This window comes from Grampus griseus (assembly GCF_964374135.1).
Source record: "Grampus griseus genome assembly, chromosome: 8".
In the NCBI taxonomy this organism is placed as follows: Eukaryota; Metazoa; Chordata; class Mammalia; order Artiodactyla; family Delphinidae; genus Grampus; species Grampus griseus.
In genome coordinates, this window is record NC_139002.1 from 64475660 (window position 1) to 64498549 (window position 22890).

At 45.1% G+C, this 22890-nt stretch overlaps 1 protein-coding gene across 7 annotated transcripts in view; it reads right to left on the reverse strand.

Moving 5' to 3' along the window:
• The window catches only part of SCUBE2 (signal peptide, CUB domain and EGF like domain containing 2), a 67724-nt gene that overhangs the window by 30106 nt on the left and 14728 nt on the right, over positions 1-22890 (reverse strand). For 3 of the 7 annotated variants that reach the window (XM_082660439.1, XM_082660441.1, XM_082660445.1), the window contains 12 exons: positions 20137-20262; positions 17655-17771; positions 16834-16923; positions 11958-12074; positions 10881-11003; positions 8313-8429; positions 6837-6959; positions 6293-6409; positions 5947-6033; positions 4130-4234; positions 1602-1757; positions 1002-1208 (listed from right to left, as the gene is read on the reverse strand). In XM_082660439.1, coding sequence (XP_082516565.1) covers positions 1002-1208; positions 1602-1757; positions 4130-4234; positions 5947-6033; positions 6293-6409; positions 6837-6959; positions 8313-8429; positions 10881-11003; positions 11958-12074; positions 16834-16923; positions 17655-17771; positions 20137-20262 — 1485 coding nt within the window. The remainder of the gene's footprint in view (positions 1-1001; positions 1209-1601; positions 1758-4129; positions 4235-5946; positions 6034-6292; positions 6410-6836; positions 6960-8312; positions 8430-10880; positions 11004-11957; positions 12075-16833; positions 16924-17654; positions 17772-20136; positions 20263-22890) is intronic. The other 4 variants (XM_082660442.1, XM_082660440.1, XM_082660444.1 and 1 more) reach the window with 3 other exon arrangements.

Genomic DNA, 22890 nt, shown 5'->3' on the forward strand with positions numbered 1-22890 from the left:
CACAGGCTTTGGAGTGGGACCATCCATGGGACCTTGAGCAAGAGCACTTATCCCTCTGAGCTCCAGTTTGCTCATCTGTAAAATGGAGATAATAATACCTACCTGGTAAGATTACTGGAAGGACTGAATGAGGTCATGCAGATATAATGCTTAGTGTTATGCTTGTGACAGATGAGGATTCAACAAATGGTTACAGTATTACTGTAAAGAGAGACCCTAATTTCCCCCCATCTAAGACTTTTTAGGTAGAATCTCTCATAATTGCCCAGAACAGTCTCTCACAACAAACAAAGCTCAAGACTGACCACCTTGGAACGTCTTGCCCAGATTCCTCTTGCCTGGAACTTCATCAGAGGAATAGAATTGATATTGCTCAAGTTTAATTCTGATACATGCACACACACGCATACATACACACACCATCACCACCACCACCACCACCACCACCACCACCATACACTGGAACTGACACTACTAGAAAGCTTGGGCCATAGCTCAGGGATCTCATAAGGCAGCTGAGCGACCCCCAGCCTTGCCTCTGCATAAAACTATGGACAGGAGTTTGTTCATTGCCACCATGTGTCACACCAGAGGGATGATAGGGGAACTGTGATAGTGGAGTGTCGAGAAGGCTCATGGAGGCCTTATACTTGCAGTCCTGCCCCAGCTGGGGGACCACAGTGCTTTGAAGACCACGGTCCCTCAGATCCTTAAGGGGCAACACTCCCTCTTCTCATCAACCCTGCCTCTTCCATTCTGTCCCTCAACCCAACAGAGAGTTATTAAGTGCCAGGCACTATGCCAGGTGCTGGGGGCTCCTGATCCTGTAGGCAAGGCCAATACCCACATGTAGTTCTTAAATGAGCGTGGGTGTCCCAGGTGTTCTCTGGAAGAAGCCTGGGGAGAAAGGATGGGACAGACTTGCTTTTGGTTACCCTTAGTGTTTTTGGAGCTCAAGACAGTTCTGTTAGCAAGAATGTCCCGGCCAGCAGGCCACTCACCACATTGGTTTCCTACATGGCCCTGACCCACTCCACAGGACTCCGCCCAGTGTTCAGATGTTTGGGGAGACTTTTTAGCCACTTCGAGGTCCACGCCTGAGAGCTGGAGGTGAAACTGCTCCCTGTGGGCAGCCTTCCGGAGCGTGCGGATGGCCTTCCGGAGCCGCTTCTCTGTTCGCTTTATGATGCAACTCGGATCACAAGAGGCTGAAGAAACGAGAGGGACAGCAGTGGAGGGGTCAGGCTGCAGCATGTGAGCATGTCCAGACCAACTGCAGGACCCACAAACACCCACAGCTCCCTGTGCACAGCATGGGGAGAGGCTTGGAGCTGGACACCTAGCAGGCTGGGCAGCATTCAATTCAAACAGAAATTTGTTGACCAAAATGGTAGCTTTGGGTTTTGATGAAGCAGATAAAATCATCAGGTTCCAAAACAATTCAGTTTAGTTTGGGGGTGAAAAAAAACAGGAGATACTTCAGTGGTTGCACTATTTCCGGCCACCCCCCCACCCCCGGCAAGAATGATGAAAAGTGAAAGGCAAAGAAATAAGGAGCAAGCCGTAAGAAGTCTGGCACCACAGACTGTTTTCAAACCAACCTGTCACCTCCTTTTGGTTAGTTTCAAGCTCAAACTCAACAGTGATAAACATTTCCTTAGGGGTGCTCGGTCGTCCGGGGGCTCCCGGGACTTGCTTGCCAGAGCTGCATGTAAGGTTTGCGTAGCGGAAGCTCTCTTTTACTGAGCTGTGCTTCTCTGTATGAAGAAACAAAATTATCGGAAGCCAAATCCTGGCAAAGCACTCAGCTGAACATTCGCTACAACTCTGTAAACATTTCATTAGAACAACTCTCAAGGGACTAGATGATTAACTCCATATGCCAAGACGCTGCAAGCCCTCAGCTTGCAGCACGATGACACTTTAATCCTGAAGAACCAGTATTGCCACCTATATAACTTTACAATTTAGCTCTTGAAACTTATTTCCATGAATAAATGCTGGATGTTTCCGACTGACTGGCCACACCTGTGGAAGATGGGGACCAAAGATCGTCTTGCATTCCTGACTGGTAATTTGTTAAGGTGTGTTCATGTTCTCACAGTTGGTTTCTTTAAAGCTGGACTATGATGTCTCAAGCAGGGGCTGAGGGGCTTCAAGTAAGGAACGAGCACAGGAGTAGCAAGGAAATTAACTCCTGCTTTCAGGCAAACTGACCTTGGAGTAATTCCAACCCAAAGGGAAAGCTGGAAAGCCCGTCAACAATGATGGCTCAGTTTGAAATAACCAGGAGCAATAAATGGCACAAAGAATCAACAGAACCAAACAATATCATGAAGGCACGTAGGATGGGAGTGAAAGTGTTATGTAAGGCAGGGCTTTGTACATCCTCATTCCTGACTTTGGCCATCACTCCTCCCTCCATGGCTTCCAGTGAATCTTTTAACTAATGATTGTTAACCAGAACCAAAGAGCAGGTCCGCATACCATCCACACAATTAACTAATCTTACTTTATTGAACTGAAGAATTATCTGTATCGTGTTCTTCTCTAACATTATAAGGATGTTCAAATCAGCAGGTCATCAGGACCAAAGGAAGGAGAAGGCAAATTAATTTTTCCCTAAAGATCTATCTTACCTTTTCAAAAGGCTAACTTCACATCTCAAACTGAACAGATGCTCATTCTGAACCTGTTTTCCTTTCCATTTTTCCATATCTATTTTTTAAACTTTTTATTTTGAAATAAGCTTGGACGTTATAGAAAAGTTGCTAAGAGAGTACTCAGAGTTCCCATATACTCTTCACCCAGTGTCCCCTAATGTTAACATCCTACATTTACACGTATCTTTATCAAAACTAAGAAATTAACATTAGTACAATACCATTAAGTGAACTAAAGACCAAATCTTTTTTTTTTTTTTTTTTGCAGTAGCGGGCCTCTCACCGTTGTGGCCTCTCCCTTTGTGGAGCACAGGCTCCGGACACACAGGCTCGGCAGCCATGGCTCACGGGCCCAGCTGCTCCACGGCATGTGGGATCCTCCCGGATCGGGGCATGAACCCGTGTCCCCTGCATCGGCAGGCAGACTCTCTACCACTGTGCCCCCAAATCTATTTTTAAATAATGCTTTCCCCTCTGATTAAAAGTATAAATGCTCACTGTGGGGAATTTGGAAAATGCAGGACAAAAATTAAAATCACTCATCATCCTTCCACCCACATATAACCCACTAATAAGGACATGGTGAGTTTTCTTTGTTTTTCTTCTATTCACGCTTTTTCTTATACAATTTAGGTCGTATTAGATATACACAATGTTACTCTCTCTTTTTCCATCTTAGCATTATAACAAGAACATTTTCTAATGTCATTAAACATTCTTTGAAAACCCATAATTAATAGCTGCATAATATTCCATCAAATGGAGGTGCCCAAATTAATCTTGGTTAGTTACTTAAAATAGGCACTTATATGTGACTAAAGTGGTTTTGCATTTATTTGTTTGTACAGTTTATTTGAGGGTAGATTGGGGAAAGAACCCTCCCTAATACATGACTCCTGATTTTTTTTTTCTAAAACTATTCTATGAAATAATACTGGAAATGTGAGCTGGGGAAGAAAGAGGAATGTTGGATTCTGCTCTTTTCATAAGGCCAGGTCTACTTGGAGAGTATTTGTTCTGCTGAAGCCAAATGGCATCACTGCCTCCCAAAACTAAATCCAGCAGGAAAGCTGGATATTACATCTTTGTTCATCAAAGATTACCCTTTCTGAGCCAAACCTTTTTTTCATTTCTTTGGATTTGGATTTTGGATTATTTTAAGGAAACTCTAGGGTCTAGAAAATTTAACCCAGTATGATCACAAGGTACTAATGCATCTTAAGCCCTCATTGATTCCTATTAACTCACAGCTTTCCCCAGAGCTTCACTCTTTGTACCCTGCAAAGGAAACCCTGAAGAATAACTCCAGAAGCATACGGAGGTGCCAAGTGAGGCTCTTCTTCATCTCGTGAAGAGAGTCCACAGAGATTCTGAACTGTTTGATCCCATCTGAATGGCTCGGCTCATTACAGGCCCCTTTCCCACAATGCAGGCAAGCTCCCTGCACCAGCCATCTGATTCCATACCTGGTAGTACTGGTCGCAGACCCTCGGGAAACAGATCAGCCTTTTTCAAACTACACTTGCCTTCATTTAGCTTAAAGGTTACACTTGTCCTGACGGTGGCGACATCTTCAGAAAGAAACAAGTGAGAGATGTTACCTTCAGAGGCAAAGGAATGGAAACACCAGTGGGTAATGGAGAGCTGTCCATTGCTGGAAGTACAACCTGAGCCCCTCTCTTATGCTGAGACCAAGAAAGTTTGGGATTGGGGAGCGCCCGTTCCCTTGGACTGGGGGCACCAGGAGCCTCCTAAGAGTTACACTTATCGCTCCATCTGAGATGAATCCAGGGCTCAAACATAACAAAGGAAGGGCCCAAAACAGCCTCAACGGTGAGATGAAAAATGAGGTCATTTCTGTGCCTTTCCAAGAAGGAAGGCCAGAATCCCCCAGTTCAAATTTGAGCAAGACAGCTGAGGGAAATGGAAGGGCAGATTCTCCTAAATAAGCCTGTCCTGGGAGGACAGGGCTGAGGGAGCCACCATTCCAGACAAGGATGGCACTCACTAAACGTGGCTAGGATTTTCAGGGTCTGTGAGGGAGCAAGCCCTACTTTGAGGGTCTCATATGGAAAATTCTGTTCTCCTTCCATGGTCAGTCTTAATCATGTTAGGCTCTGGAGCCAATGACCAGGATTCAAATTCCAGCCCTTCGACTTGTGATGAGAACTTGAGCAAGGTACTTAGTCTCCCTAAGCCTCAGTCTTCTCATCTGTAAAATAGACATAATTACAGTCCTTACGTTACCGGGCTGCTGTGAGGATTAATGAGATAATGCAAAACAAAAAGTGTTTAGCCTACTGTCTGGTACATAGTAAGAACTGAATAACTGTTAACTATTTGCTTGCTCACCTTAGGGTGGCCTTAATCTCCAAGTGATCATCACTACGAATTTTGGTGAAACAGACTGTGAAGTCCCCTCTGGCTGGGTCCAAACATCAGACAAGACGGGCAGTGAAGGATAATGCTTAAGACTCTGGACCCAAACTGCCTGGTCAATATCCTGGCTCCACTATTTCCTATCTGAGTCGCTCTGGATATGTTATTTCACCTCTCTGAACCTCAGTTTCTTCATCTGGTTAATGAGGATAACAGTAAAATTGCCCCAGAGGGCTGTAGTGTGGATTAAATCAGCTAATACATGTAACACAGTGGCTGGCATGTTTTAACTGCTCCATCAATTCACACGAGCTGTTATTATCATGCTTTGCATCTCTATCTTTGCTTATATACATAATATGGACATCAAGAACCATTTCCTTATTCAGATGTTCACATGACATCATCACAGATGCTTGTCTAAATCTGGGAGTACAAGGCCTCTTAAAAGCTTTAAATGTCCTTCTTTGTCTTTTGATAAAGGGTTTGGGCCCCTGTCCCTGGTCAGAATCCTTGCTCCCCTTGTCATGTCCCTGTCTCCACTGATGCCATGTGCCCCAAGCCCACATTTCCTGCCAAGCCTCTGAGGTGCTCTATGGTACAGGGAGCTGGGAAGACCTGCGTCTCCTGGTCCTAGAGCTACGTGGGCCTCTGCCCAATATGATGACCCACCAGGGCTGCATGGAGCCTTCCAGCACACAATGGACACTCAGTAAGTGTCTGTTATGTGGCGAGTCAGATTGCAGGCACCACGGCTACAGGTAAGAACATCCTGTAACGTGCTTGCGGCATCAAAGAGATTAGGAGAAAAGAAAACAAAGCCAACGCCCAAGAACAGTATCCCACAAATGAAGCCCATTGAACACCGTGAGCCCCAGAGACAACACGCAGGTTTGGTAATTACCCCCAAAAGCAGAGTCATTTGATTTTTGCTGTTTGCTCCTGAGAGGAGAGGAAGAGCCGCAGGTGACAGAATAGGCCTCTTGCAGTCCTGACAGACAGAATGTGGATCGTCAGCAGGTAAGCAAGGTTACAGTCTCTCCCGGTGGCAGCTCAAGTCACCCGCAACCCCACTCCACGTGAACCACTAGAAAAGCCCCCAGAATACAGGGTCTCAGAGCATGGGCCTCCAGTGGTCAGGGGGCAGCTGGTCAAAGACCTGGAAGCCCTTTGAAGCCATCTAACACCTGAAGGCCAGGAAGGCCTGGCCCTGGCATGAGGACCTGCCCCAGGGCCTGGGACCCACTCACCTGAAGAGAGGTGAATGCCAGAGAGACATCTGAGGAAGCACCTGTCTCCTCCACCACTCTTACCACACTGCAGGGACACGTGGGGTGATACGCTAGTGGGCAGGACACCCTCCACTTCTAGACAGGACAAAATACAGACACTTACAGAGAGAGAAGGTGTGACAAGGACGGCTGAGTCCCATGCTCAAAGGCCCCAAGAAGGGAAGGTAGTGCCGACGCCCAGCACATAACACGGACACCATGTTTATTTCCCCCAGGGTAAAGGAGCGCCTTGTACTCTATTCTTTTCATGCAGAAAAGCAACCAGGAAAACAGAAGTGAGTTCCAACCTACACAGAAGCACAGAAGGAAACTCCCAAGGGCCTGCAAAGTATCTCCTGTTTTTGAAGGATTTAAAGAACGGCTGCTGCAGCTCGGGGGAGGAGAATGCAGTGGAGGACTGGTCAGCCGCACTCCGGGTCCAGTGGGACCAGGGGGACGTGGGAGAGTGCTACTGGGCCAGCGGTGAGCCCGCACACTGAGCCCGAGCCTCGGCGCCTCTTACCCACACAGTCTTTTTTATTCCAGTGGAGCTTGTGCGCAGAGTGGCACCGGCATTCGTAGCTGCCCACGGTGTTCACGCAGACCTGCTGACAGCCTCCGTTGTTGACGCTGCACTCATTCGTGTCTGTGGAGCAAAACGCTCTCCTGTCACAGCAGCCATTTGCTGACCTGGCTGACACGATCCCTCCATCAAGGAAGGAGCAGGAGGTGAGTCGCACGGCTGAAGCTCACTGAACTAAGGGAAGGTGCTGACGGCCTTCAGAATGTGCACTTGGCACGAGCTGACCCACTCCCCACTCAGTGGCCTTCCTGGCACAAGCCTCACCAGCATGGACTCAAGTTCCATTCTTGACCAAACATTTCCGCCAGTAAGGACACTCAGAAGGGGGTCACACTCTATTTTCAGGTGTCAAATTCAGACACTGCACAGGCTTCCAGTTTAAAACTCCACCATCCTCCTGGGCTACATCCCAAGAGAGACAGAGAGAATTAGGACTCCCCACTTGGCGGTTCATATAGTTGGGATATAGATAAGAAAAATGAGTTGCACTAATCCCCATCAACTTGAGACTGAGTCCCGGTCAGAAGGTGACTCCAACTAAAACCCAAATACACGTCCATATTCAGGGAATATTTCCTCGGGGTTTCTTGATGGACTGGAAGGGCATGTGTTCAGCCATGCTAGGGATGTGTTGAAAAGGAGAAGAAAAACAACACTATCTACAGCAAATCACTACTATCCATTCTTCTTAAGGACACAGGAAACAAGGATTGGGCAGGAAGTACTAAAGCCAGTGGTTCCCACATCCTCAGATCCCCAAAATCACCTTGAAGCCCTAGACTTTTAGAATAAGAATCTGTATTCTCAAAGATTGCTGAATGAATCTGATGATTAGAGACAGCAGAGTGATGCCAAATCTGACTTAAGCCATAGTTTACTTAGCTGTAAGGTCATGAGACACCAGAACATGTTGCTGCAAGGGCTCAGAGCAGGGAGACAGAGTCCATGGTCCCACTTCCAGCTCAGAGACCTGCACAAAGACCAGCTCAAAGAGCTCAAACCAAGCTCCGCAGCCAGTTCCTATGCAGAGCAGAGCTGTGGAATCAGTTGGCGCACTGCCAAGCCTCTCCGAGGGCCATGACTTTACTATCTTGGGAAGTTCCAGCGGACAGGGCACCAGCTCCTGAGAGACCCACCCACTGTCTGAGTACAACTGTATCAATAAAGTCCATAAAGAATTCACAACTGCAAGAGCTCAGCTCTTCTCTCTACTCCATTTCACACGTGACGAGTTAAAGGGATCAATGTGGGACGATTTCCCATAGCAGCTGCTTCCCGCGAGTCGATGGACTCCCTACTACTGTATAGGGCCTGGTGTGTCCGGTTCAGCCCCCAAGGTAGAAAAACTGGCCCTGATCTGGGGAAACCTTAGGAATAAGTCCCAGCCTCATCCGACTCTAGAGGGATTCCACTCACCTCCACAGTGGGTAAAGCCATAGAGGGTGTACCCTTTGTTGCAAGCACATGCAAACGTGCCAGGGTGGTTGATGCAGCTGTGGTCACAGGTCCTATCCAAAGAGCATTCATCCACATCTGTAATTGTCAAAGGGAGAGGGGAGCTGAAACCAACTCTGAGGGACAGTGGAGAGAAGAATACACTTATAAGAACACCAGTTGCTGACCAATAACAAAAACAACAAAGTGAAAATTATCTATCAGTTCTCCCGGCTCACTTGTGTTAAACAAAGTGTTGAGCAGCCCACAATAAGTATACTCACAGCCAGGACCCTTATTTCCAAATTCTGTTGCACACTGCACTTGCCTAAAAGCTCGGTTGGTCTCTCTCACCCATGCTTATCTGCAGGGCTGAATAATTTAAAATATTTAAATGAAGTCAAATGAGATAACATAACCAAAAGGGGTTTGTAAACTATTAGGGTGCTGCCTGTGCATTATTACTGTTCTATTACTAATTGGTAAAGGAGCAATAGTAATTTTATAAGCTATGGCCAATTAAAAGGAGAAAACACTTGAGCCGGAGAGAAATCTAGCTCCTATCTCTTTTGGGTCTTGCCAGAATTCATCTTCTGGCCCCAGGAGGCCAGTTGATCCAGGGTTTTAATGCCCTCTGCACTAAAAGAATGCATTAACATTAACATCCTCAGTAATTTTCTATTGCAGACACTGAAATGTGGTGCTTAAGCACCAAACAGGATCCTCTTGGCCAATCCCTTGGCTTTGTTCCTCCCCCATGGTTCAGTCCCAGTTCCTCCCCCATGGTTCCGTTCCAGTTCCTCCCCCATGGTTCCCTCCCTTCCCGGTTCAGCATGAAGGCATCCTTGGCTGCAGTTGAGGTCATGGAAACTAGCCTCAGGAGGCTGCATTTGTCAGTCTAATCATCTCTTCTTCCCTGGTCTGGTTCTTACATCTTTCCTGTACACTAGAATCTCAGTGCTTCACTTCCTCAACTCTTTGGAAGATTTTAACAGAGTTATGACTTGTATCTCCAAATGGATAAACCAGGACTCAGTGGAAGCCAACTAGACCATTGCTAGATCCCTTTTCAACACCAAACGTGCCACAAGAAACTATGTTAACAAAAAACAAACATTTGGAAGGGACTGGAGGAATGAAAAACATGAAATAAAAGAGGGCAAAATCTTACAAAACCTCTTCATCCGTAACTTTTCCCAGAAGTCCTGACAATTTCTTTAGTAAGTTTGTTCTGTGTAAATATTTGTTCTACCAAGACTGATCAGTGAAAAATGAGAAAAAGTCCACTTCTTCTGTAGTAATTGATATCATTCTATGAATTCTTTTATTAATATCAGCCAGTTACCGAGAAAGTGGGCTCATTCAGTAGCTGACTTTGGCTGCTCACAACAGGCTTTTGCTTTGTCAAAAATAAGCAGATCACTTTCTAATTCCTTTTTAATGTGTTGACACAGCTTAAATAGTATTTCTTGCTCTATACATTATGAAACATTATGTGGAACGGCAAATTTTCCTTCCAAGTCAAACAGAAGAAAACTGTGCAGTAGTCATCTAGAGTGAACTCGCTGAATTTAAAGGGGTGTGAAGTGTCTGACAAATTACATACCAAGAAGAAAAAAACAAGAGAGAAACCTAATTCACACCATAAGATTATAGAAAGGTAATGTTGCATCTTTATTATATGAAGTGAAATCAGATATTATTTTCTGATTTTGATTTAATTCTGGGATTTCTAACAAAATAAGTTAGGCTGTTCTTATTCTCAGCAATGGATCAGAAATAAATGACAGCACATCTTTCCTGAGAGTTTCTTTCTATATATCAGTGGGGCATAAAATGTGCTCAGCTGAAAATATAAATGATGCCCCCAACCCAAAACAGCTTATCACTGTGCAAAACACTTATTAATATCAACAACTGCTACCCAGAGAAGTTCCCTTGCTGCGCCCCTTATATGGGAAGGATGTGTCTGAGAAGGGGTCTGAAATCCTGCCCAAGAACTGCCCAGCCTTTCCTCAACTTAATCCCCTCCCTCCCTCACCCCTACCCTTTCCCCAAACACCAAAGGCTGGTCATTCAAACAAGGCCTATAAGGAAGGGACCAACTGGTTGACCCCAACTTTTTGCTGAGAAAAGGTATGTTAACTAAATCAACAACTTTTTGTCACCAAATTTTGTTAGAAAATCCATAACATTAAAGGGAATTTTAGAAAGGGAAAATTATTCATAATTTCAACACCCTAATGCAACCCTGCTTGCATTCTGTGATCCATTCCATTTCTAGCAGCGAGCTCCGCTGTAATCACACCACATGGGTTCACTGAGGTGTTCTCTAATCATTAACAGCTTAATTTCCAAAATATACCTGTGAGCTACCTCAGTGTTTCTATTTTACTTAACAGATGAAATAAGTGAAGCACAGGGTGGAGGTTGGATTAATGACTCCGTAGAGAAGCCCAGCGAGCCAGTCTCTGCCCGAGCAGGGTTTCGTCTTCTCCGATCCAACCAGTGGGCATTACACAGCACAGCTAGCTATGTTTCAGGACATACCTTGGCAAGACTTCTCATCTGTTAATAATTTAAATCCCTTTTTGCAGCTGCAGTCAAAACTGCCCACGGTGTTTTTGCAGAAATGATCGCAACCTCCATTGCGCGTCTGGCACTCATCAATATCTGTAACAGTCAAGCATCGGCAAATCAGACAGCGATACTTGCCTCGTTATCGACAAATCCCTGAAGTGCTATTGTGTGTGCTTCATTATTCTCTGAAACAAAACAGACCCATAAAAGCATTTAAGGATGTTTGCTGATGTTTTTAAACTTACACATGTTCTCTTGTCTGGTTTAACCCATTTTGAAAGACAAGTGCCTGGTCCCCTGGAGAACTCTGACTTACACTGCCCCTCCCTTGACTAGCATTAAGGAAACAAGCTATGGGAAAGAACGGTGATGTCCTATTATATTCTCATCCTTGCACAAGTCTCTCAAGATAAGATGGCTTCCTTTCCTATACTTCCCATTCCAGTTTAATGATTAAAGTTATAAGGAACTAGAATATTTGTTTTGGCAAATTACACCACGATCAAATAGCCTCAATGCTTTTAAGTGATTTCTGACACTCAATTAATTTTATCTTTTCTCAGTTTCAACTGGTAACTGGTTATCTACTTTTTTATCACGTTAAAGAACTAAGCCTTTGTACTCGGGCCCATGAAATACTAGGTCATCGGGGTCTCTATTCATCAGTACAAGTTAATCGTACAGTTATTCATTGTTCTCTGGATAACAATCTTGGCTGTTATTTATATAATAATCTCTAGACTGTTATTTATGATATGATGATATTATCTCCTGCAAAAGAATGTTCCCTTGAACAACTGCTTTCTTCTAATAAGGCCACTGCCTGAAATGGATCATTTGATGTTTGTAGAAGCTGACCTTCTCAACAGTTAGTGAAATTAAGCTGGTTCTAATTAAGCTTACTCAGTTACAACCTTCTACTAGCCCAGGGAAGAAAAGCTTCCTTTTGATCAATATGAATCATAAGCAAATCTGGAGTCACTCAGGAGGTGTGGAGGGGAAGAGCTTTACTCCCACACATTAGCCGCATGGAGAGGCACAGGCTACCTTTACAGGTCTTCCCATCCAACTGGAGACTGAATCCGACGGGACAACTGCAATGAACACCTGTCGAAGTATCCTTACAGGTGCGATCACAGCCTCCGTTGTTGACAGCACATGTTTCTGCCAAGGAGGTAAGAAAAAGGCAGTTAGCTTCCTAAAGAAGTGATCACACAGCTGGGAAGAAAGGGGTATTGGTGCAGTGTTAATACTTGACAAAAATTCATGAAAGTCAGGAAGCGTGTGGGGTCCTCATGGTCATATCCCAAGCCGCTGCCACCCGCAGGTGAGTTAGAGGGATAACAGGGGCAGCTCCTCCCTGCACCCATCTAAATAAGTGACATCTCCCGAGGAAGCCTGACAGGGTAAGAGAGGGGGAAAGATGCCTCTGCCAACCTGCTGAGCCTTTTCAGTGGCAGATTTGAAGCCACTAAAAGTTCCTGTTGATCGACAGCCAGTGACCTGCAAGTATGACCACATCTAGCAGCCTAGATGTGAATGCAGAACACAGCAAAGGGGGATGTTCCTTCCTTTATCCTGAACCTTCTCTATTCACCATGTGTAATGGGCAAAGCAAGAGAGGGTAAACGTTGCCCACGCCACCCATTCCCTTGCCGCAGACCAATGACTTCCTCCTGGCAACTGCCAAGTAACTCAGATTAGAAGTTTACCTTTCCTTGAAAGGAGAAAGACCTGTCATAGTTACATGAAAAAGCAGCCGCAGTTGTTAAATCATATCTATAGAGATGAAGAATAACAAGCTAATGGCCTTCTATTTCTGTATATTATGCATGAATTCCAAGTAATACACAAATGCTATTCAACATTCATTCAACGGTTAGCACTTAGGCATCCAGAAACTGATTTTACATCCATAGCTACCTCTGTAAAGCCTTGGGGGCAGGGAGGGGGGGGGCAGTAAACTTAATTCTGATTAAATATGACAGATAGAACATGTATGTTTATCTCTGTTTCCTCACCAAAACTCATTAAAATGAGAGTAAATAAATTTTTTAAAGTATAAATCCTTAAGGACAAATAAAAGACAACAGATGAAAGATGTCAAATCTTCTGGAAGTGGCATGTCAATGCAGGAACAGTAACTGGCATAGCAGAAAGTTAAACCCTAGCAGTGGGGCTTCCCTGGTGGTGCAGTGGTTAAGAATCTGCCTGCCAATGCTGGGGACACGGATTTGAGCCCTGGTCTGGGAAGATCCCACATGCCGCGGAGCAACTATGCCCGTGTGCCACAGCTACCGAGCCTGAGATCTAGAGCCCACGAGCCACAACTACTGAGCCCATGTGCCACAACTGCTGAAGCCCACGCACTCTAGAGCCCATGCTCCACAGCAAGAGAAGCCACTGCAACAAGTAGCCTGAGCACCACAACAAAGAGTAGCTCCTGCTTGCCACAACTAGAGAAAGCCTGCACGCAGCAACAAAGACCCAACATAGCCAAAAATAAATAAAAATAAAATAATTAAATTTATTTTTAAAAAAAAACCTAGCAGTCTGCAGAGTGATGCCAACAAGTGGTAAGCTCATCTGAGCCACAGAATCCCAGAGAGGCTCAGGAACTGGAGGTACTAAAGTTAGTCTAGAGGCAGAGGTGAGGACGGAGTTAAAAATAGGAAGATTGATTGAGAGTCTGTATAACAGATAGGCTCCCAGATCCCCATCTTAATTCCACAGCCCACAGCACATCCCTATTTGGACTAAAGCAGATAAATTTCTTCTCTGGAAAAGGGCACCAGTAACAGCAGAGGAGGTGCTGTCAGGTGAAAGTCTATACTGTGAAAAGAGAGATCTCAAACTTTCACCCCCTCTGCACTCCAGTTCCCAGGACACTGGCAGCCAAGTCTAAATCCCCTCAGCAGGAGACTGAAGGATTCCTCTCCAGCCAAACTGACCAGCCCAAGGGAAAAGACCTATAGATTCTGGCATTTGAAGATCTCCAAATGAAATGACTAAGCCACTGCCTAGTCAACCAAGCATAAAGCCCACCAGCTGATAGAATATCCAAGTGGCTTTTCAATATTCCACTATTAAATAAGAAAAGTCAGCCAAGGATCACCAGACATTCAGGAAAGCCTCTAGTATGAAATAAATACACCAAATCAAACAAACAAGGGAAAAGGAACCTGAGGGAAGCAAAGATAATACAGGGAACAACAGAGAAGTTAGAAAATCTTATCATTAATTTCCTCAGGGAGGTAAGAAAAGCATCCATGAAATAAGAACAGGTTCCTACAACAAAAGACCAAAGTAAAATTCTTAAAAAATTAAAATATGAAAGCTGAAATTTAAAAAGAACCCTATAGAAGGATTAGAAGAAAAAAATGAAAGATCTCCTAGAAAGTAGAACAAAAATATCAAGAAGAGAAAAAAGAAGAAAATTTGAGGAGCAATCCAGGAATTACAACAGTCAGCTAATAGGAGTCCCGGAGAGAAAGAGAAAAGTGAAGAAAGTTATCAAAAGAAAAATTTCTCGGAACCAGGGGATGCGAATGTCCCTCTTGAAAAGGCCTACTCAGTGCTCAGAATAACAAGTGGGACAAATCCCACAGTGTGGACATCGTTGTGAAATTTCAGATCACCAGGGACAAAAAGGAGACCCTGAGAACATCCAGAGAGAAGCTCTCGTAGGTTCCATACAAAGAATCAAGACTAAAAGTGACTTAGACTTCTTGAAAGAACACTGAATGCTCAAAACGATAGAGCGCTATTTAAAACTCTGATGGAATATTTTTCCCAACTTTGAATTCTATCCTGAGGCAAATTCTCAAGAAAGGGTGAAGGGAGACTATAAAGGCATTTTCAGGTATGCAAAGTTTTTAAAAAATCTATATCTACCCATGTAAACTAACAAAAGAGAAGACATGGGATCCACCAAAACAGGAGCATGGGTAAGGGAATTCCCAGGCTGTGGCTCAGGGATAGGCCAGGATGACAGAGGTGCAGCTGGCCCAGGATTCAGGCCCTGCTAGAGCAGGGCGGAAGCCTCAGAAGGGACTTTTTAAGAAGAAAATAGAATTGATAAGTTATCTGCTGTATCTGAACATATTGTAAAGGTTTTAGAGCTCCGCCAGAAATTTGCAAAAAAAATTGGTAAGAGGTACTAAGAAAATTAAGCAAACAAAGAAAAGATAATCATAGCACATTACATGACTCAGGGGTGAATCATATTTAGATATTCATAATATGTAAATTGTGATAAAACTATATTAAGGATATGGGGGAAGGGGACAGAAGGGAGATATAACTTATTCTTCTGTGGTAGGAAGTCAAAAGCTAATATCTAAAACTGACATATCAAGGGAATTCCCCGGCGGTCCAGTGATTAAGACTCCGCACTCTCATTGTCGAGGGCACAGGTTCAATCCCTGGTCGGGGAACTAAGATCCAACAAGCCGTGCAGTGCGGCCAAGAAAAACAAAAACAAAACAAAACAAATAAAACCTGACACATCAAGAAATAACTGTAGGACTTCCCTGGCGGTGCAGTGGTTAAGAATCTGCCTGCCAATGCAGGGGACACAGGTTCGAGCCCTGGTCTGGGAAGATCCCACATGCCGCGGAGCAACTAAGCCCGTGTGCCACAACTACTGAGCCTGCACTCTAGAGCCTGTGAGCCACAACTACTGACCCCGTGTGCCACAACTACAGAAGCCCGTGTGCCTAGAGCCTGTGTTCTGCAACAAGAGAAGCCACCGCAACGAGAAGCCTGCACACCGCAACGAAGAGCAACCCCCGCTCGCTGCAACTAGAGAAAAGCCTGCACACAGTGACAAAGACCCAACACAGCCAAAAATAAATAAATAAATTTATAAAAAAAGGAATAACTGTATACACTTCCCTTTTCAGAAACATGTGGGAGGGGGAGTCAGGAGAAGAAGAAACAACTAGGAGAATTGAAAATTGTGGCCCCTGGCAAATGGCTAGTTAGGAGACAGGGAAATGATATATTGCTTTACAAGCTTAATAGTGCTAATTAAGTTTTTAAGGTTTTTATATTATTCATATGTACTATTTTAAGGCAATTAAAAATAATAATTTTAATAGGGCAGAAAAAAGCTCAGAAATGTCACCTGCCTGGTAACCAATGGCTGCTTAATATCTTACCTGACTATTAAATCCAGAAGCTATCGAAAGATCAGTTTTGTTGAGGCCAGGCTGAGCTTTCTCCAGAATAATAACGTCAAATGATCTGATGCCCACCCTCACAGCCACCGCTGAACGTCTGCAGTCACCTCCAGCTCCAGCAGACCGGCTGCCAGACCTTCCTGTGTCCCCCAGCCAAGTGCCACTCTTCTCCATTCATCTCTTCTGCCATTAACATGGGCTGAGTCCAAAATAGAAGACTCAGTGGACAAAAACCCAGCCAAATTGCCATATGCTAAATAGGGGCTGCCCAAAATGCCTCTCTCATCACAGTTACTCAGAGGGCGGGTGGTCTGACATGCACTGACCACCCACTAAGTCCCAGACAGCGGACTCTGGGCACTTTTGCATATTATTGTCTTAACCGAGCTTCCTGATAACCCTAAGAGGTCAACTGTATTACATCCATTTTAGAGCAAGACCAGGACACAGCGGCTCGGGACAGTTTGCCCAAGTCTCAGCGCAAGTCTCAGCAGCGTTATGACGCTTACCCAGTTATTCTGATGGCTGGGCCGGCGCTCTTCCCACAATACCAGGGGTCCTGGATGGTGACTAAGCAATAGCAGTGAGTGGAGAGCAGACACACCCTGGCTGGACAGGAGCTGCTGACTCTAATTCAGCTGGTCTGAGGGCACATGGGCCCCAGGCTCAGGCCTGATGCAGTAAGTTGGGGAGGGAAAGGGACAACGTCACTGGCGGGGGAGGGTGGATGAGGCACCTACCCATGAGCAGCCGCCGTTTCACCCGTTTATCCCCATCTGCCATGGATGTGGCATTGCTCTCCATCACCTCCAGGGCAGCGTCCTCTCGCTCTGCAAGAGATGCAAACAGCACAGTTCTCAGACTAAATGAGTCAGATTGTTCATCCCCTGCACAACCACTTCTGTGGAAATCCCAGACATGAGACCAGTGTGAGAAATGTGACTCTGTTCATTCAATAAAAATATGTTGTAATGAGGCTCTGTGTTAAATGGCCTCAGAGCCTTAATAGACATTAAATATGGAAAAGATTTTTTTATTCTACTGTACTAACCAGAGACCTTGGGGAACGCAAGCTTCAGATTCACTCCAGAACCCTCAGTCCAGGACAAAGAGAATCTTGGATTGGGGAACATCTGAAATGGAGCTAGCAAAGGACACGCCATGAAGGGCAGGACAGGCAGGCATCCCACCAGAAATATGCAACCCTGGCTCCTGCTGATGGCAAAGGCCACCTGTCATCATGAACAGCTAGCTTTAACTTTGCGTTGCCCTGGCCTTTTGGGATGTGCTGTTCCGATCTTCAGAATACCAGCTTCAGGAGCAGCCTAATCCAGGAGAGGAAAAAGGGCTTTCCAAGGTCTCACAGGGAGAAAGGGGCCCCCAGTCCAGGCCTAGACTACTTCCACGGCCACACGTGAGGCAGCATGGGACATGCTTGAGGGCATGTGCACTGTAAACACCCTGCCTCTAGTACTAAACAATATTAATCGTTAGGGTTAGGGCTGGGGTGGGGCGAGCAGGCTGGGGAAGACCCTAACCCAGTGTTGGGGTCACCATTCACCAAGGCAGCTCCTTCCATCCGTGTGCATCTTGTACTGGGGATGGCAGCTACACTCTGGGCCTGCAGCAGTGTCCTCACAGGAGTGATGGCATCCGCCGTTTCCATGGTTACAGGTCACTGAGAGGAAAAAGAATCAAACCATAAAGCACGGAGGTTTCCACAACTGGGGCTGTACTTGCTCCCGAAGAACTCTGATTTTCATTCAGGAAGTATTCGAGCACCTAGCATGTGCTAGGAATTGTGCATAAAAGAGAGAACCTTGACTCAGACCACGTCCCTGTCTATATCAACAGGTAGTCACGATATGACTTGTAGAAATGATTAATGACAGATTTAGAGCAACGTTATACAGAAAGATAGACATGGGAAGGTCAGGGGAGATTTTTCACTATTTAAAGGAAATTATACCAAAAGATTCCAAACTAGTGCTTTGCTCTATCACGAGAAGTACTAGGGCGTTTGGAAATGCTATAACACTTAATATCTGGAACAGACAATATTTAATTTGTATGTATATGTTAGGATTTCTCTCATCAGATTCCATGTGGATTAGTTAAAAGGGAGGGTAATCAGAGGAAATGATGACTCTTTGCACACAGTTAATGCAACATTAACCAATAATTACAAAGCTTATGTATGAACACATTGATGACAAGCCAAGGGTGAAAAAAAAACTACAAAACTATCTATTCATCAAACTCAACAGTGGTTACCTCTGGCAAAGGAAATGGCAAAGGAAAAGGGGGAAATGTTGTATGTTTCTTTGGACTGTTTAAACTCTTACACAACCATTTTTAATTTTCTAATTTAAAAGAACTAAAAACATATTTGCGCTGTGAGAAAAAACTATTCTGTGACTATAGCTGTGTAAAAATTGTGTACGCATATCAACAAAATAGGAATAGGAAAAAGCAAAACAACTGATTGTGTGGTGGAATTCTGGATTATTTCTTTATTATATCCTCAAGTTTTATAATATCTGAATATAATCTTATAATATTATTCGAGCAGTGATACCTTAAAAACGTTTTAAGTTTTTAAAAGTAAGTTTTCAGGTATTCTACTGGCTCCCAAAAAGCTGTAAAATGCTGAGTCTCACTCCACAGGTGGCTCTCCTGTGGAGACCTGGGTCCTCCTTTTGAAGACAGCTGGAGCCAGCCCCACTTTTAGGGGCCCTGTGAGGCTGTCAGAACCTGTTGTTGGTGACGGTGGCATCAGCCCTGGTTTGTCAGGCTTTGAGGTTGCACTCTGGTTTGCGATGGAGACAACAGAGAGGAGTCTCTCACCGACGAAACTGCCTCTCCTTCTCTTAACCACTGAGGTCTACTCACTGTAAACAACCATCCCCAGCAAACTGCAGGCGTCTTCTAGAGGGTCCATGACTTTGGGAAGAGTTCCTACAGGGAAACCCTCAGTGTTTCCTCTGGCGTAAATAGTGGTTTAGAAGCACCTTTAATGGCTGGTTGTTTCCTATTATCCATTGGAGCTATTATTGTGTTTCCTCATTGTGTGGCAGCTGCGTCTGGACTGTGTACACCATTCATTGACTCATCCATTAAACAAATGTGGATTGAGCACATCCAGGGGAAGACTGAGAGGCAAAAATAAGACAAGATCCCTGACTTGGTGGGGCTCGTAGTTGGGGAGACAGACACAGAAATTCAACTCCAGATTCAACCCAATCGTGTGGTTGAATCAAACACACGATTCAACCCCAGAGTGCCACGTGTATCATCAAGGAATAAACAGTGCTATGGGAGCCAAAATACAAACTGGCTGCCTTGTCCGAGGCCATCGGGGAAGGCTTCCGACGTTCTGTATCATGGTGACCAGGAGCACAAGCCTTACAGTTAGGCAGGCCTACGTGTGAATCCTACATTTGCCACTTACTTCCTGTGTGACCCTGTAGCTTTACCTTCTCCACGATTTCCTCCACTTAGCTCATCAGGCGGTGACTGTAAGAATTAAATGCAACGTGGCACCTCTTTAGACAAGGCTTTGCACATAATAAATGCTCCCCCAAAGTAGCTATTATCTTTATCATGATTAGAAGTTAGGCAGGATATGAAAAATTGAGTGAGAATTCACCAAGCTAGGAAGGAAGGAAGGCTTAGAAAAGCCTTGGAGGCATGAAAGAATGGGGGCTTTCTCCAAAAGCCAGGAGTCTGGTGTCTAGAGAAAGGAGGCTGATGAGGCTTGTATAAGAAGCAGGCACCAGGTACCAAAGAGCTGCCAGATGAGGAAATTTGACTCTATTCTACGGGAACAGAGAGACCTGGCCCCCAACATTCACACTCCTTACTCCTGAGTGCTATTTCCTTCCGACTGGTTCGTTTAGAAAACATCATTTCCCTTCCCTACAGGAGATTACCCTCAATATCTCACGTGACTGCCTTCCCTGATGTTTCTGATGCTGGGCTGCACAAGACAACCTCTGGGGTAGGATGGTTCCCAGCACAGCTGTGTGCCAGTCTGTACTTACAGGTGCAGTCTCTCTGGTTCTTGGCCAGCTCAAAACCAGGCCTGCACTCGCAGGCAACGCTGCCCCTCGGGGCCTCCTTGCAGATGTGACTACAGCCGTGATTCTTATTCATGCAGCTCAGACCCTCTGCAAAACAGCAGCACGCAGCCAGTGACCAGGTTGCAACAGAATCCTGACCCCGGGAGTGAGGCAAGGGTCTGGGGGGTGGGCCACAGACCTGCCTGCCTGGGTGTCCATCAGTCCCATGTTTTAAAAGAATACATCACTCAAATCAAGCCAGGTCATTTAACAGAGATATGAAAACTTTCTTATGTCACCCAAGAGATAGGATGTTTCAATTCCCCAAAAGAGGTAGGAGCTCTCCCAATACACTGAAGAGAAAGTACCCACCAGGAGGGAATTCCCTGGTGGTCCAGTGGGTAGGACTCTGAGCTTTCACTGCCGAGGGCCCGGGTTGAGTCCCTGGTCGGGAAACTAAGATCCCGCATGGCATGGCCAAAAAAAAATTTAAAAAAATAAAGAAAGAAAGTACCCACCAGGAGCTCTCTGTTGGGTGTGGAATCAGAACCTGTGGACCCCAGGGACATGTCCTCAGACTCTTATCTCTGCCATGTTGTTACCCATGCTGATCAAGAATACAAACAGAAAAGGAGAATCTCTCTACAAAAATCTGAAGATAGACTGATGAAGATTCCCAACCTTTTCACATATTCTTGAAGATGACTTTCAGAAAATTTCAACCCTCCACTCTACCCCCACCAAATCCACACTTTGAAGGTGACTGAGACTACTGTATCTCAGCATCACCCCATGGACACCTGCCCAGGGACCTCTCTTATGTGACCACCTTCAGTTAGTCCCTGGGCCCTCCCTCAGTGGGCTTGGAGGACAACAGCAGAGAGAACAGAGAGAGACCTCATATATGTGGTTTCCTTTAGCTGCTGTAAAATCCTTCTCAGGTATACTGTAATTTTCATTAGGCCCGATCTTGTTGTAACTGTGGTAGGAAACAGGGTTATTTTCCTGGATGGTTTAACATGCATCTAAATGACGGGGTCATAGAAAAGTAGACACCTGTGTGGTTTGCCACCATCAGGGCTCTTCTCAGTACCAATCCTTTAGGGGGCTCTGCCGCCTCCCAGCACTCTGAAGGAACTGTTATCAAACCCAAGAGTAATCTCAAAACCTCTCCTTGGTTTGTACAACATTAATAAGTGCGTCTTCACGGGATGCTTCTTTGCATTTGTGCAATGTTAACTCTAAAACATCTTTAAGAGTAGGGATTTTGTTATTGATTCTCCACTAACAAGACATTTTCTAATACTGGAAGTGGCACTATTTTAACTGAGTACAAAAAGCTTTCATTCAGCTTCGCTAGGATCCAATACTGTTCCGTATTGTGCCCCTAAAACCTTAGCCAATTGGTTCTAATGAAGTCAAAAGTCATTTCTCTCCAGTTCTCACCATGGGGCCGTTGATCTGTGCTTAACTGGAATGATTGTTTTAATACAAACAGATGTCATTCCTATTCCAAAAGACAGAGCAACAGTTAATACATCCCATATTCTCTTAAAACTATCTTGTTTTTTATCTGACAGTTACAAGCTGTTTGAACTCCACCACTCAATCTGCTGGAAGTTGCTGGGATTCATTCACCCGTGCCAAGGGCTGCTGTCAATTAACACAGAAAGAAGCTTGCACGGGGTCAGTGGAAAGCTCTCTTTGCTCTGGCTGGTGACTTCTGAAGGCGTTATTTGCTCCCAGTAATAAGATGGCACAGAAGGTAAGAGTTGCCTCCAGAAGCAGTGTCCTGTTCCCCTAGGAAGGCCCAGCAAGCATTACCTTTGTTCTTGGATCAGCAGAACATTTGAAGTAATAGGGCCCAGGAGCACCCAAGGGTAAACCTAACAGTGCCCAAGAAAAGGCAGCAGTAACACCTGTGAGGTACACTCCTAAACAGGTCAGCTGCTTCTTCCTCTTCTTCTTTTTCTTTTTCATTCTGTTTACAAGTCTGTTCAGACATTTGCAAAGTGACCTTTACTGCCTCAGAGCAATCCATTTACACAAGAGATATTTTGTAAGAACTGACTGTGTGCCAGATACCATGGGGATACAAAGAAGTTGCCCCCTGATGTCATATCCTATCAAGCAAGACCTAAAGTTACCAGGAGACATCGGAGGTTTAAATGGCTCTGGAAATGCTAAGGGCTTTTTAAGAGTTGACCCCGAAGCTTTTCACAGTCCCCTGGCTCAAAACAAGGTCACTGCTAGGGGTGGCAGATGGATCTGGTCCAAACTGGGAGGCCCAGCTATGGTTCTGGCTCCCCCAGAAACTGCCCTGGCAGTCCTGTTTCAGGTCGTTAGTTCACCAGGAAGGAAACAGCTCAGAAATGTGAGAAATATCCCATTCTGGTGGTCCCCAGGCTCAGGGTCTCACTGAAGAATATTTCTGGAAACCAAATAAAAGTATGCCTTGCAAATAGGGCAAGAAAAGGGGGAAACAGCCTCTGCTGAGAGCACAGCCTCTTCCTCACTAACCTGACACCTTCCTTACTACTCTAAAAAGGCAGCAGTGCAAACATCTAAAAATACTCTTGGAGCAGACAAAACAAAAGAGGAATGCTCATTTTGAGAGCCTGAGCTCCCATGAATAGGCACAAAGGCAGGCTGGGTGGTGTGTCTCCTTCTAGCCTACCCTCATTACATGGGTGAAAACACACAGTCTCTTTATCAGAGCTTTGGGGTCTCTAAGGA